The sequence below is a fragment of the Gossypium raimondii genome, chromosome 6 (genome assembly GCF_025698545.1).
Source record: "Gossypium raimondii isolate GPD5lz chromosome 6, ASM2569854v1, whole genome shotgun sequence".
Taxonomy (NCBI): Eukaryota; Viridiplantae; Streptophyta; class Magnoliopsida; order Malvales; family Malvaceae; genus Gossypium; species Gossypium raimondii.
Genome location: NC_068570.1, coordinates 3,883,987 through 3,900,652, shown reverse-complemented (window position 1 = coordinate 3,900,652; position 16,666 = coordinate 3,883,987). Strand labels below are relative to the sequence as shown.

Sequence of the window (16,666 nt, the reverse complement as noted above, 5' to 3'; positions counted from 1 at the left end):
CCCTAGCTCGAGATAACCAGAAACGAATTGCATGCAGAACCAATAATATGGAATGAATGAAAATGATGAAGTAAGAAAAATAGATCGCATGCATCACTATCTACAATGAATGCGTTTTCTTGCTAAGTACAAAAAAGACATAGGAATTAATTTGATTTCTTCGAATTATTATTTATTTAATTACAAATAAAATATTAGAGTTTGAAGTATGAATTAAATTAATTAATCATCGTAAATTTGTTGAATAGAGCAATTAAATATAGTTTCTCATAAATTTTGATATGATAAAGTTGAAATGACTTCTATAGAATTAGAATTAAGTTTAAAAAATAATTTAATTGAAAAATTAATTAATTAATATTTTAAAAATTAGACTTTAGGTTGGATAAATTATAAATGTTGGATTAAAGTGTAAGAAACACATAAAATTAGACTCAATAAAAAAAAAACCCAACTTGGCCTTATACCATGTAAGTGGCAGCAAACCCTACACTATGTTTGGTTGGGGGAATAGGAGTGCATTCCCCCTAATATGCGGGCCCACCACCAAACGGGCGTTTGGTTGCCCGTAATAGGCATTCCCCACGCTGAGCGCCGATTAGGGATTCCTTACCGTTTCTTATTTTCTATTCCATATTCTACCCTCATCGATTTCTGCTTCTTCCATCGATATTGCACAGGTAATTTCTGCTTCTTCTTCCATCGATTTCTGTTTCTTCTTCTTCTAACAACGAAAAATGCTCGCACTCTTTACCTGTTTTTCTTTTCTTTTCTTTTCTGTAAAATCGATTTCGTTTTTCTTTTTTCCATTTTCTAACTCTTCAGTTTTGAGTGACAGGTCGTTACCTTCATTATTTTAGCAGGTAGCTGGTTCCCTGTTTATTTTACAGGTTAGTTTTGCTTTTACTCAAATCTGGAATATTTGTTTTTTGTTCTCCTAATTTTGATTCCTTTCTTATGATTTTCATTCGGCTTTTCTTTGACTGATTCTATTGCATGTTCGATTGAACATATGAAAACTTTTTCAATGTGGTTCTATTACTTGTTGCGTATAACTTTGTATATTTCTGTTCCATGAAAAATAATTCTTGAGGTGAAGTATGATTCTGTGATGTATCCGAGAAAGTTTATTCTGTGAAGCCTCATAGTTTCTGATTGCAAGTCTTTGTTCTTTGAGGTAGCTTAGGAATTTCTTTTATGAACCAAAGAGCTATCGGATATAGCTGAAACATTTTAAATGGCTATCTACTAGATTCATATTGTTACAAATTTTTAAAAAAAAATTAAATTTATGGTTGAACCCAAGCCTAGAGGTAAATGTTTTTCTGAAACTGTTGACTTGTCTTAGCCGGATGTAGGTTTAGCTGCAGCTATACTGATGCAGAACCTCAGCAGGATATCTATGGTATTCTCTTGTTAATTTTCTCAGGCTTTGCATGTTATTGTATGTGTGAGTTTGTTTGTATTGTGACCTCTGGTTTTGAAATGGGGTTATGAATATCACTATAAACAGTTTTATTTGCTAAATTGCACTTGATCACCTCTATTGGAAGGGCAAACTGACAAACTGCTATTAATTATCTTTTCGTTGTTAGAATTGATGGCAGAATGAATGTTCTTCTACAGGCTGCTACTGCATATTCAAACGTGAGTACCCTGTTACCTTCGTTTGCTTGCCTTGAAGTTATTGGTACTATTCTTTTAGGTCATAATTATGACACTATTATCTAGTTCAATTTATATACAGGGTGTGAAACCAGACGTTGTCACATATACCATACTTATGAAAGCTCTTATCCGTGTTGACAAGTTTCATAAGGTATAACGTGTCCTTCCTGTTATGAGAACGAGATAATAGCCCTTTGCTTTTTTGCATCACAAATAATATTTTCTGTGCCTTTGTATAGATAGCCATTTGGATCAGTTGCATGCTAGCTTTGCTTTTTGCTGTTTTTGTATTCTTTTTCCCTATATGACTATGTTGAGTCATTTGATTATAGTTACTGGAGATTTGAATCTCGGTTGTAAGTCACCATCTACTGAAACAACTATAAACTTGCATCTTACCGAGATCTGACAATCCCTCACCCCTCCCCTCTCTTCTGTAGCATATAGCAACATTTATTCTAGTTTTCCTGTCCACTAAAAAACGTTGAAAGATCAAACAGATTTGTGGTATTGGTCTGATCAATTCTGCTTCTACATCAGTTGCTCTTAACGTGATGCATTGCATGCATCATCTATTTTCAATTGTAACATCCATGTTTTGTTATTTAAAGATACTCTGTGTGGTTTCGATTAAGGTCCCAGCTGTATATGAAGAGATGATTTTGTCTGGTTGCACTCCTGATAGGAAAGCTAGGGCAATGTTGCGGTCTGCTCTAAGATACATAAAGCAGGCAGTGAAGTCATAGTTGACAATCCATAATCCATATGGCTAAAGCAAGTCATGACTGAACAAATTGTTGTTTGAGTTATCGGTTTGAGGTTAGTAGACATGATCTTTTGATGTATGAACATTTTGTATAATTCCATCGTGAAAATAAGCTTGTTTTCTGCTCACAAGTTATTTCGTTTAAAAGAACCTACAATAAACTGTTCTTTAGTTGAGAAGTATGGACCTGTACATTTTTATTAAGTATTTTTAGAAAACATCGTACTTGGACCAACAGAGTAAATGGGATGTGCAAAATGATGAGTGAAGCAAATATGTTCAATATTAGTATTACCCACTAAAAACATCACTTGTCAATATAATGCCATGTGATGGGTTATAGTCTAAATAGGGAGGAAAATTACACTAGTGATGTGGCAGTATACGGACGTGTGTCAAATTTTTATTAGTTATTTAAGAACATAATATATTTACCTATCATGGGATCTGCAATACTAGCAGGAAAGCAAAGTTTTGATATCATTAACTGGACAGGCTTACTGGTTGTCACATCAAATTATAGTAGTTAATTTTAAGATGATAGGGTATTGCAGCATCTGTAGAGCTTTATATGTAGACAATCATCATTTATGAAGAACAAGGAGACAGAAAATGTAAAACAGAAAAGCCTTATGAATGTATGATTTTGTCATCTTTAATTTCAGAACATTACAATCTAGATTGTGGTAGGTTTGTTTTATCAAAATTGATGTCAAATTGGAGGATTCAATATTGTTGAAAACTTACTGATGGATTAATTTTAATCCATCCAACAGAAAACTTGTGCAGCCTCTCATGCCATCTCAGCCTGGGAATGTGGGAGTTACTTGTTGTTCAGGAATAGGTACCAATTTGATCAAGTTACTGAGGATGCCATGGTTAATAGACTGAGCAATTTCTCCCTTGACGATAACAACTTTGAAGCGGTGAAGCAGTTTTGTTGCAGCATTGCCAGTAAATTTGATGTTTGATCTAAAAATTTTTAAATGCATGTTTATATATTTTGGAATTATGTTGCCACTGGAATCTTGTTTTTCTCCTATTGCCTATTGGGAACTGAGGCTTGTGATAGGGGGTTGACTTGTTTGTTTATGAGGATGACAGGATCAAATGCTATATTTGGAAGTTGTTTTGCTGATCAGGATGGCTTTTATTTTGCTGATAAATGGAGAAATCAGTTGAAGTATTTGAAGGATATAAGAAAAGAGCTTTACATTACTACTTGTTCAATATCATTAATATAGCATTTGGAAAAGCTTGCACGAAAACTAATTCGCAACCTTGATTTCAAAGTAATGTTGTATTTTATCACACTAAATTTATCTTTATTCCTTCTAAATATATGAATTATTTATATGTTAATTTATCTTATATATCATTTACTACTATTTTATTTATAATATTTTAATTGTATACTATAAATTATTAGCATTTTAATCGTATACTATATTTATCTCTATGCTATTAATTAGTCACGAAATATTAATTATACATCATATATTATTAGGTTATAGTTACATGAGAGTTCGTTGATTTTTGCTAGGTAAATACACATTCAAACTTTAGATTAAATTATATATTTTTATTAAATTATATTTAATAATAATTATTTTAAATTATATTTTATAGTATTATATATTATGATTTTAGTAAATTCATATAAGAATATTTAATATTAAGAATTTTATTAAATTATATATTTTATTAAATTATATTTCATAATAATTATGTTAAATTATATTTTATAGTATTATATATTATGATTTTAGTAAATTCATATAAGAATAATTATATTAAGAATTTTATTAAATTATATATTTTTTATTAAATTATATTTAATAATAATAATGTTAAAATATGATTAAAATATTTATTATTTATATTAATAATCTTATTAAAATTTTATAACAAAACAATAATCCTCAACTTAAAAAAAATTCTGCTAAGGGTATGATCTAGTCATTTTAGTTTTTTCCCTTATGCTATTACACCTGTATTCCATTCAACCAAACACAAGAATACTATTACGCCTCTATTCCATTACGCATCTATTCCATTACAGCGAACCAAACGTGCCCCTAGTGTTTTACTAAGGTTGTCGCCACCCCCATACTATAGTTATTTTTATTAAAATATTATTATTTAATTAGATATTATTCAAATAGAAATTTTATACATTTTCTTTATAAATAAGAAATGCTAGTTATACAATTTATACACACATCATATAATTTGGTTATTCTGCGAGAAAATAGTAAAAAAATATTTAACAGGAATAAATTCTATTTTCTAGGAAAAATGTATTGTTACTAGTGAAAGAGAGAAATAAACTTACCTACTGAAGGTTAATTAAAAGTTTTCATTTAGAGATTTGATTTGTGTTGCTCAAGCCTACGCTCGAGGCAATTTATAATTTAAGGATAGTGAAGAAGGTAGTTCGGTTAAAAGTCAGGATCGACTTAATCGCCTCGTACAAAGTACATGTACTACTTCGGTCAATAAATTTATTGTCATAAATAACAAAATGGCTCAATTTTCTTAATCAATTTTTCCAACAGAATTTGTTATGAAAAACTTAGTTGTTGTATTGCATAAGCTATCCTTTAATATGTTAAAGGAAAATATAAGGGAGCTTTATTCCAACCTAAGAATGTACTTTTTGTTAGAAATTGTGCCCTTAGCCCAATTATTTCACCGCAATTTACTTGTAATATTTTTAATTATTTTGAACTAATAAACTTTTAACATGACTATTTAATATTTTTTGTATTTTATTCTCAACAGTTTTGCATGAAAAATAAGATGAAGAAACAAATATTAAATCACCGATTATCTAAGATTTAATTAATATTAATTTGCATTACGAGAATTGATTATAATGCAAGAGAAACTTATATTATTAGTTCATTTAAATGATGCATAGTCATCGAAAGAGGAAATGACTCATGTTAGGATTATTATGTCCTCTATAATTCTAATTGGGGACATAACTTCTCTTGACTATTATAAATAAAGACATAGATGAGATTGCATAGATTACAATACATTAAACAGGACCCGAATTAAAATATTTTTAAATCCATTTATGGATTAATTCAGTTGTGACATTTATAATGAAATTTACCTAAATTTTGGATAAGAAATTAATAATGTTGAATAAAATAAGAAGTTTGACAGAGTAGGTCCTATATCTGAACTATGCATACTTGAAGCTCATTGTGGTTGTGTTTGATTTTGTTCTTAAACCTTATTACTTTATTGGATGTTTATGCACTTTGCTGGATTGATTTAAAGAAGATCATATGGTGAGAAGAAGTCTCTTTGACATCTTTGTCAAAAAAGGGAGATTATGACAACAGTAAATTGTAACGATTCTTAATTTTATCGACATCGATAAATTCAATTTTAGGGTTAAATTTCTTAAAACAAGTCACTAGAAATTGGTATAGTCCATTTAGGTGTGAATCGTTTAGCGGAAGTAACTTGGGTCAATTGATAATTATAGTACATGGACTAAACTGAAAAGTGGTTTTAATTGGGAATTAAAATATATATTTAAGGGCTTGAGTATAATTATGTCGAGGACTTTAGTAGTAATAAAATCATTGTTAATTCATGTTAATATTTAAGTAAAAGCCATATCAATCGTTTTCCACAAACTAATATTATGGGTCGATTAACCCATGGATTAGTGAAATAATTATGTCAAGCGTTATGCTAATTATGCATATAAATATGAAAGTAGTCGGATGAAAGAGAAAATTCAGTTCTCTTCTTCCTTAATCGGCTAAGACAAACAAACAAAAGAAAGAATTCTTCATCAAGCCACCATTGCTGCACCTTGCATCAAGCATTAGCGAGTTGTTTTCTTTGAATTTCAATAGGATTTTTGTTAATAGCGAACCCATTAGTTAATCTAGTGAATTAGTGAGCTTTGATATGGTTTTCCGTTGATGGAAAAACTTGAGAATATTTGAGGTTAAAGATTTAATTTCATGCATGTTGATATAAATTAAGATCATAGTAGAATATGTTAAAATTTTAGTAAAAAGTGTTAAATTAAGCTTGAATCAAACTTAGAAAATTGATAATTTATGTGTTATTAATGACTTAATTGTAAGGGATGAAAACTTGAGGTTTGATAATAAAAAATGGTTGTAGGAAGTTCTTGTACTATATTTGTTAGTCATATTTAAATTTGATTCGGTGAATTGTGAGGTACGAGTGTTTCGAATATAAGGGCTTGTATCATCATGCTTTTATGTCTGAATTGTATAATGGATTAATTTCCCGTATTCGATTTTTTCGTACATAGCTAAAGACGACACTGGGACATCGAAAGGCAAAGGGAAAGCCAATGGCATTGACAAATAGATAATCTAATTTGTACTCTCATAATTTGAGTTCATTAAATAGTTATATGAATATGTTCAACTCGTAAAATATTCAAAAATGGTAAACTATCAATGAGATTGTATTTTAAAGGTACGTATATGCCAAACTATGTGTTTTGCGATCATTTGGTAAATTGATTATATATGTATATGCTTTCTTGATGATATGTCTTTAATTATGAAATTTCTCTATTAACGTTGTTGGATAGAGTCACGGGTATAGTTGGCATGTCATAGGGTCTATTGCTATAATTCTCTAATTTCTTGAGGGTCGAGAACAAATTGTCATCGTCAGCTCAAATTTCTTTGAGAGTATGAGCGTATTCTGGTGTGATTGGTAGAATTGGTGAATTTATGTATGGTCAGCACTTCGGTGCATATACTGGTGTGTTGGTGGATTTATCCGAATATCCGTTTTTGAGTTCGATTATGTTAATAGAGGCTAAAATGTGAAATTATTTGTTAAACATTTGTATAGTAAAATTTGATAATAATGGAAATATGATATATGAAATTGATATGGTAAAAATAAATGCAAATACCTTGAAGATAATGTGATTTGTAAGCAAGTATGAACATGTTGGAATGATAAATGATTATGAATCTTCTAAAGGAATAGTGGTTTATAGGTATATGCATATTAATGTTGATATTGAAATGGCTAATGAATAATATATTTAATCTTTTTACTTATTTGTTTATTCAATGTTATTACGTTTATAATTGAATTCAAATCATATTAGTATAATTGAGTATATATTATTTAGCGTACGGTTATATTTGTTTTTGTGCAGAGATCTCGATGAGAGGCTTTAGTAAATTCGAGATTAAGCATTCATTTTCTTCACTCAACTCAAATCATTTCGTTGCAATTTTGTATATATATAAATGTTTTGAGTCTTATAGCATGTAACTAGGTTGATGGGCTTGTAACTTAAAAAGTTCAGTATTTTAATAGTTTAGCTTATAATGTTAACATGGTTGAATTTTACTTTTTGGATTATTAACTATATATGCTTGATTATATAGGCTTGAATGTGCAAATTAGTTTATTAAGTATTGATGTGTTGGAAGCTATGATTAATCTACTAACCCTTCAGTCTAATAAAATCATACTTATATCTCTTAATAGGTGATAAAATAAAACCTAATAATTTTACAAAGTCAATTCACTAATCAATTTTCTTTCAACTAATTCCATCAAATTGTAGCAATCTAATAAATATTTCTTTAAACAATCAAAACAGGGAATTTATGGCTAGAACTTCAATTTCCATCCTCCTTCATTTTCCCCAATTTTGTTCTCTTATGTTTTTCTCTCATCTTTCTTTTAATCCACCTATTGCAATTTTTTTCATAGTAGGCTTTAGTAAAATAAAATAAAATCCTAAAAAGATAATTAGATTTTATTTTGGGTTGGGTATTACAATTGAAGAAAGCGAGGTAGGTTTTCAAAGAACATACTCTTCCATCCTTTGAGTTCTACATTTAAGTTAATTCAAGGTAGGATTAATGGAGGCTGGTCAAGTAGATTCAATTAAAAGAAAATCACTTCATGAAATACAAGTGATAGTTGATATAGGTATGGCCCTTTAGAGAAAGAATGGGGAAGACATTAAAATTTGAGAGCATTAATAAATGGATTAGCGAATCCTTTAATTGATGTAGGACTAATATGAGACAATACGACTTGGATTAATAGCAATAGGGAGGGTGTTGAAAGCTTCGAAAGGCTTAGCTCTTTGAAGGACCCAATCAATATTAGAGGATGAAACCTTTGAAAAGATGATACTAGAATACAATTTATGATAAACTGTCACAGACAAATATCGGAAACAACTCTTGTTGCGCTACCAACAAGCTAGTAGCAATTCTCAAGGAAAAAGGTAATTGAGGGTACAAAAATGCTAATCCATTAACCCATTATAACTACACAACAGCTAAAGAAACAACATTAGAGCAAATACCAAACGTTTCTAAGGTGGTATCTTAGATGAAGATCAAAGAGTCCTAGATGGGACTAGATGTGGTCGAACACCAGCTGAGAAACAGTGTGCATGGTTGGCCTAGATTTTGGATTGATATTTAAACATGAAACAGCCAGCTTCAGGATGAATATGAGTTTGTTCACAACTTCTGGTGGTGGAGGCGAAAGACTTTGATCTAACACATTGTTTAGTGGAATGCTTTCTGCTGTTAAAATTGATAGATTAGAGAGAAATTCACCCGGATATGCCCCAACTATCAATTCCAATGCCAGCACTCCAAAGCTAAACACATCACATTTTTCAGTAACTTGCATGGTGTAGGAAAGCTCTGCAAAGAAAAAGAAATAATAGTTGATAACAAATATTATCCTCTATGCTATGTCATCTATGGAAGTAAAATGAAAAATCACCTGGTGCTATGTATCCGTATGTTCCAGCAATATTACTCCAATTGGATGAGTCTGGATTGAGAAGCTTAGCAGTGCCAAAGTCTGAAAGGTGAGCTTCATACTCCAAATCAAGCAAAATGTTGTTGCTTGTTATATCTCGATGAACAATGGGCGGTGAACAGTCATGGTGCAAATAGGAGAGGGCATTAACAACACCTTTGACAATGTTCACCCTCTTGTTCCAGTCCAATTTCTTAGATTCTTCATTCTTACTGAGAACTGAAGCCAAGCTACCCCTTTCAAGGTACTTGTATACTAAGAAGGAATGACCTGCAGAGGAACAAAAACCGTAGAACTTCACGATATTTCTGTGTCTTGTTTCTACTAATGCCCTTACCTCATTTAGGAACTGTCTCTGATCTGCCATTTCACCGGTATGCAACGGATGGAATTTCTTCACAGCTACAACATCTCCTGATGACAGCTCTGCTTTGTATACGTTTCCATATCCTCCCTTCCCAATGCAATATTTAGCATCAAACTCTTTGGTGGTTCTAGTGATCTCTTTATACAATATTCTTCCATTAAAGGGAGTTACAGAGAAAAATATTTCATCACTTGCATTGCTTTGTCTTTCTTCATCTGTATCTTTCTTCCTCTTGAAGGCAAACAACAAAGCAATTGATGAAATCAAGAGACAAGAAACCGATAAAAGAAAGAACATAACTACTAAAAAGGTTTTGTTGTTTTTGTGACCCTTCTTAGAAAAAGGTGTGCAAGGCGGTAAGCCTCTAGCATTGCCACATAATCCTTTGTTCCGTCCCAATTCTTGTACTGAAGCATTTAGAAATGCTTGGCAGTTGGGAATGGGACCCTGGAGTTCATTACTTGAAATGTCAACAGTGTACAAGCCTCGGAGCTTCTCCAAAGAGGCTGGTATTTCACCAGAGAGATTATTGTGAGAAAGGTTTAGTGTCTCCAAGCTCTGCAAACTTTGAAATTCCCCTGGAATCTCCCCTGAAAGCATGTTATGACTCAAATCTAGATGAACCAGCCTAGTTAACTTACCTACTTGAATTGGAATTCTTTGGCTAAACCGATTGATGCTCAAATTCAAGTAGAATGACCTGGACAGATTCCCTATAGTTTCAGGGATGGACTTGCTCAATTGGTTTGCAGACAAATCTAGATACAAAAGCTTGGACATAAGTCCTAGTTCCAAGGGTACACTACCAGAAAGTTGATTCCCATTCAAAAAAAGATAAAGCAAAGATGTCAACTTTGAAATTTTCTTTGGAATCTCCCCAACTAAATGATTTGAAGAAAGATCAAGCCTGTGTATCTGACGTGAGTTTCCAATCTCAGCTGGTATTGTGCCACTGAGATTGTTCCTTGCAATAGATAGGCTCTGTAAGCTCCTGCACAATCCCCAATTGGAAGACACTTCACCATAAAGTTCGTTGTCACTTAATTCAATGAATCTTAGGTTTGGGTAAACGCCTAAATCTTCAGATATATTTCCTCTGAGTCGGTTTCTTTCAAGGTAGACTCTCTTCAAGCTAGTGCAATTTTTCAACCCTTGAGGGATTGGCCCGGTAAGCTGGTTGTCAGCTGCTGTGAAGTATTCAAGTGATCCACCACGGCAAATGCCTTGCGGCAAATTTCCTGTCAGATTGTTGTGGTCTAGTTCTAACACGATCAACTTCATCAAGTTTCCGATTTCATTAGGAATGGAACCTGAGAGTCGGTTGTCTCGGAGGAACAGAATTTCCAAGTTGCTCAAACTGCCAAGTGAAGCAGGAATAGAGCCATTGAGTTGGTTTTCACACAACTCCAGGTCAACAAGAGAATTCAAGTTTCCTATCTCCTCAGGAATTGGCCCAGAGAGTTGATTTTCATAAAGTTGGGCAACTGTAAGATGTCTCAAGTCACCAAATGAGGTTGGGATCAAGCCAGATAGATTGTTGTGATAAAGGCTTATTTCAGAAAGAGATTCCATATTCCCTAACTCAGAGGGGATGGGACCTGAAAGACTATTGTTAAACATCTGAAGCACCGTCAGTTTTTTCAAGTTTCCAAACGTGGAAGGGATTGGACCAGTTAGATGGTTGGTGTCCAGGTAAACTTCAACCAAATTCCTAAGGTTTCCCAATTCTGGAGGAATGGGACCAGAAAGGGAATTATCAAAGAGAATTAAGGAAAGAAGTCGACTTAGTTTACCAAGAGAAGCAGGAATGCAACCATTTAGCTTGTTGCTACACAAGGCAAGGTCAGTGAGAAATTTGAGCTGACCAAGTTCTTGAGGAATTGAGCCGTTCAACTGATTTCCAGCAAGGTGAAGGGTCTGAAGATGTAGAAGGTGGCTAATTTCAGGTGGTATTTGCCCAGAGAACTGGTTATAGGATAAATCGAGGTAGGTTAGTTTGGAGAGCTGACTGATATTATGTGGGATTATGCCATAAAGTTCATTGATGCTAAGGTCCAACTCTGCAAGATTAGGCAAAGACGAGAATGGAAATGAATGGAGCGTACCTTTTACACCATAGCCAGTGAGGTTAATCTTAGTAACACTGTCAGCATGATTGCAATGGATTCCAAACCAAGCACAAGGACTTGTTTTGGTATATGGGTCGTTGGAAGTATTCCAGGAAAGCAAAACAGAATGGTTTTGGCTTTGAAGGCTGGCTTTCCATTTGAGGATTGCCAATGCTTCTGCTGCAGAATCAGAAGCGACATTAAGAGAAGAAAATAGTAAAGTAACACACAAGAGTAAGGGAGCAAGCAAGGTTAAACTCTTCATGAGTAACAAATGCTCTGCATGCAAGTAACAGCTATGATATGAAGGTTATATATAGGTTAATTGCAGTAGCCTGTACGATCAAACTAACTTTTAAGTCTTTCAACCCTCAAATAAAAAAACTATTAAGTCTTTCACCCATTTTTCACTCCATAGTTTTATGTCTTTGTATTATAATAATTTATGTTGGCCGATTTAGTGTCAAGAAGACAACTGTCATATAAGACTACAAAATGGAGATGTGGACATTCACATAGGCAATAAGCTTTTATCTCCCTCTATATAGGAACTAACTATTAAAAGTCTCACCCATTTTTCACTCCAAAGTTGAAGTCTTTGTATTATAGTAATTTATGTTAGCCCCATTCAAGGTCAAGAGACCTTTGCCCCTTTTAGTCTTGACGTATGATACACTGTCCCTTTTGATTCACACAGGCTAAAAGCTCATTTCTGTTTTGGGTCCAAAGCAATCGCATTTTAGATCAACCTTTCTGTTATTACAGAGTTAAAATTGTCATTTGAGACTTGAAACAGAAGATCTGGAAAAATGAATAGAATGCAATAACATAAGTCTCTCACCCATTTTTCAAACCATTGTTGACTTGCATCTAAGTCTTTGTGAATGGTTGTTGGTACTTTTTATACTTGACGTATGATAGACTCTCCCTCTCTATTTGGGCATTCACGCAGGCAATAAGCTTTTCTCTTTTGTCTCTTTTGGGTCCCAAGCTATAGCATTTCAGAGTTTATACCAACTCTTCTCTAACTTAAACAAGTATAAAATATCATACGAGGCTTGAAGTGGGAGATGTGTACAAATGAATATCTCACTGTTCCAACTATAATTGAAACAAAAATTGATTGTGTTTCAATGAATTCAGTGTTCCAAAACAAGAACTAAGATACCAGAACTAAAAATGAAAATTTCTAAGGGGACAAATGGCGAGCATAAAAAAGAAAGAACTCACATCATGACAATGTCTTAAAAAAAATGAGCACATACAAGAAGTGAAGTGATGCGGTTAAAAAAAACGCTATCCCAGAGATTGAAAGATGATAGTGTATCTAAAATCAAGCGAAAGTTTGGCAAACAACTAACAATGTAAGACTGACGATATTCCTTGATCATCTCTAACAATACCTCCTTGTAAAGAAAGCTCTTTCACTTTCAACTCTGTATTTTTATTTAAATAGTAATGCACAGACAAATGGTTGTGCATAGGCATTTGAATATAGATAACTCACCGTCTTTGAGACTGAGACTCCCTTTCCCTTCTTGTTATCGTTATGGTCTCTATAAAAGAAATCATTCTAGTCTTCTCAAGTAGGCGACCTGAATGTTATTTGAGCGAATTAAAAGAGCTTTGGTGGATTGATTGTTCAATGGAAAGAGAACCAATCAATGCCTTACTTTTTCTTCTCAAGTTCATCCAGAGCTTAGAAAGATTTTATGTTACACTTGATCCAAAATGCTATTACCTGCCCAGCACTGTAAACAACTTCAACACTTGTGTCAGACACTGTATTTTCTGAATAGATAAACCAAGATCGAAGGCAATTTCTTCTTAGTAGCAATTACTACCCCATTAGCAGCTTTGATTCTAAAATAATCATAATTAATAAATAATTTTAAAATACAAATAGTCACATATTGACAATATCTCTACTTTGGAAATTAACAACTGAGACAAGCAAATTACTATTTTAAAAAAATATATCAACCGTTTACTAACTTGTCAACAAATTTATTACTTTAAATCCTTTTTTGTCAATGACTACTAAACCCAAACCATACTAAAAAAAAAAAAAAAAACCCAAGCTAGAAACCCTAAAACTAAAAGCGATTTTGGATCTGGAAAGGCGAAGCTGAGGGTGAACCATGAGCGGCGATACTAGTGATTCCTCCAGTTACTTTGATGGGCGAGAGCCAGATGAACTGATCAGGGCCCTCGTCCAGAAACGGCCGGGTACCGATGGTAAAAGAACGCTCGGTTTGCACTTTATTGATCTGGAAAGCAATAAAGTCTTTATTAAGGCGATGCCACCTGATGCTCCTTCAAGTTCCACTGCCGTTTCCTGTGGCAACCACGTTTATGTTATTGGGGGAATACGCAAAAATGATGCTACTCCTTTTGGTTATGATGATGTAAACGATGTTTTCCAATTAGATTTGAAGGACCTTGAACGTGGGTGGAGAAAAACTACTTCTATGTTGTTCCCTCGGTCTTTTCCCCATGTTCTTGCTGCTGAAGGAAAGATTTACGTCTTCGAATGTATGGGTTCTGAATTTTTGGCGAGGTTTACGATATAAGTGGGGATATTTGGGAACCATTGTCGCCCCCTCCGGAAGCTATCGATATACGTGTTGTATGTGTTCCTGTTCTAGATTCTTCCCGATCTCGGATTTTGGTGCACTGCGATGCCAGTGATACTCTTTACGCTTATTACTATGATCGTAAATCATGGGTTTGCCTCGAACAAAAATTTTGTTACTGGTTTGACTCAGCGGCAATCGTGGACGATGTGCTGTATACTTTCATTTATAAATGTTCTTTGGAGGCGTATAATTTGCTTGATAAGAAACATTTGCCCGTCAAATGGTCATCAGAATTTCCAGTGGCTCCACCACTGGGTAGCGCTCTGTATCGTCTGGGCAATGGCAAGCTTATTTTGGGTTGGGTCAACCATCTCCATAGGGGTTTTGAGTGCATAAGATTTAATATTTGGTGCAACGAGCAGGAGGGATTCATGCAGCTGCAGAGCATCAATCTGCCATCACTGTTCCATATCCCGAAGATATTTCTAGTATATGGTTTTTCTGAATGAAGGTTAGAGCCCCTTTATATCACTACTACATTATAATTATTCATTTGCCAATGCTGCTTGCCATGACATTTGGTTTGCTCTAAATGAAGGTTAGTGCCCCCTTCACATCACTACCACATCTTAATTATTCCCATCCTTGTAAATTGACGGATTTTTCATCTGCCAATACTGCTTGTCGTAGCATTTTGTTTGCTCTTGTTGTCGCTAAGAAGTTGATAGTGAGCCTGGAACTTCCTGTATAAAACTTGAGTAATGCTAAGGTATGGAGTAGATGAATCAGGCATCGGATTTGCATTGTGTGAAAATGTCTACTCTATTTGTTGTTTTAAATGGGTACGAGGCTCCTAGCACCTTTAGAGAACTAGAACTCAAGTTTTGTCTTGCCTTACCCCCAATAGTTGCTTCTAGTTTTTGTTCCAACAAGAAAATAAAATATCCTGATCTAAACAAAGGCTTAAATTCCTACTTAGGAAGTTGGTAGACTATGACAATGTTTCTGCCTAAAATATCAGAGCGAGGTCATTACCTATAGGCAAGTGAAGATTTAGTAAAATGATGTCCTTTTGTCGGTGATGGATACCACACGTAAAAATGCCAATATTGATAAGGACTATGATAACCTTGAACAATAAGTAAACAAAGTAAAGCAAAACAGAATGGTTTTGGCTTTGAAGGCTGGCTTTCCATTTGAGGATTGCCAATGCTGCTGCTGCTGCAGAATCAGACGCAACATTAAGAGAAGAACATGGTAAAGTACCACACAAGAGTAAGGGAGCAAGCAAGGTTAAACTCTTCATGATTAACAAATGCTCTGCGTGCAAGTAACAGCCATGATATGAAGGTTATATATAGGTTAATTGCAGTAGCCTGTACGATCAAACTAACTTTTAAGTCTTTCAACCCTCAAACAAAAAAACTATTAAGTCTTTCACCCATTTTTCACTCCATACTTTTATGTCTTTGTATTATAATAATTTATGTTGGGCGATTTAGTGTCAAGAAGACAACTGTCATATAAGACTACAAAATGGAGATGCGGAAAATGGATTCAGTGTATAAAGAGGTGTAATCAATCATGCAACATGTACTGATATTAAATTTTTTAATTTGTTATTTAAATTTCTTTTATCTAATTTGTTATTAAAATTTGATATTTTTAATTTGGTATTTAAGTTTTTTTCTTTTTAAGATTTGGTACTCAAAATTATCAAATATATACAAATACTCCAATATCATGAAATTTATTTTGTATTTTAAATGTTTCAATACTTTTAGTTTAATTTATTTTAATTTAACATAATGAATTTATTAAAACTATTGTTTTCTTCAATTTTCTTTTCATTAAGCAAATTTTGAACACAAGGAAACTTCAAATAAATGTAACCATTATTGTCATTAAATTTCATGTCTTCTACTGCATGTTCATACACTAGATATTTTTGTCACCTTATAAAAAACTAACACAGTTAGTGTTCTAGAATAATTTGTATAAGTATTAAATTGGACAAAAAATGCTTAGGTACCAAATTAAGAATATGTACTGAAATGAACCTAAAAAAACTTAAGTACTAAATTAAAAAAATCAAACACCAAATTAAAAAAATTTTAATAACAAATTAGAAAAAATTAAATGCAAATACCAAATATGATATTAAGTATAATTTTGCTTGATCTAAATTTTCATTTCACGTGTAAGCAAAATAAGCACAAGGTAAGTGAAGCTCGTGATGTCACTAGTTAATTCTTTACACCCTTATTGGCAAATGGCAACGGTTATAACTCCGGCCATTTTACCAAAAAAAGCCTTTTTTTTTCAAAATTTACCGAAATGGGCCACA

At 33.1% G+C, this 16,666-nt stretch overlaps 1 protein-coding gene and 1 non-coding gene across 5 annotated transcripts; one reads left to right on the top strand and one right to left on the bottom strand.

Annotated features, from left to right (window-relative positions):
* The first annotated feature begins 495 nt into the window (after positions 1-495).
* LOC105772495 (uncharacterized) lies at positions 496-3,575 on the top strand. 3 transcript variants are annotated; one of them, XR_008196833.1, is made up of 7 exons: positions 496-680; positions 839-890; positions 1,359-1,405; positions 1,596-1,647; positions 1,748-1,819; positions 2,304-2,487; positions 3,211-3,575. It is a non-coding gene; the product is annotated as an uncharacterized LOC105772495 (transcript). The 3 variants fall into 3 exon arrangements; XR_008196831.1 differs by having other exon boundaries at positions 1,349-1,405; XR_008196832.1 differs by lacking the exon at positions 1,359-1,405 and having other exon boundaries at positions 498-680.
* Positions 3,576-8,604: 5,029 nt separating this feature from the next.
* Positions 8,605-12,013, bottom strand: LOC105771668 (MDIS1-interacting receptor like kinase 2). Of its 2 annotated transcripts, none has more exons than XM_052632482.1 (2): positions 9,227-12,013; positions 8,605-9,144 (listed from the first exon to the last, which is right to left on the bottom strand). In XM_052632482.1, the coding sequence occupies exons 1-2, from the start codon at positions 12,003-12,005 to the stop codon at positions 8,849-8,851; spliced, it is 3,075 nt and encodes a 1,024-aa protein (XP_052488442.1). In that variant the 5' UTR covers positions 12,006-12,013; the 3' UTR covers positions 8,605-8,848. The 2 variants fall into 2 exon arrangements, with proteins under 2 accessions (XP_052488442.1, XP_052488443.1); XM_052632483.1 differs by lacking the exon at positions 8,605-9,144 and having other exon boundaries at positions 9,376-9,535; positions 9,603-12,013.
* Between the last annotated feature and the right edge of the window lie 4,653 nt (positions 12,014-16,666).

Coding starts and splice junctions, on each gene's coding strand:
- LOC105771668 (XM_052632482.1), bottom strand. CDS start 12,005: ATGAAGAGTTTAACCTTGCTTGCTCCCTTACTCTTGTGTGTTACTTTA. Junction 9,145..9,226: donor ATACGGATACATAGCACCAG/GTGATTTTTCAT, acceptor TTTTCTTTGCAG/AGCTTTCCTACACCATGCAA.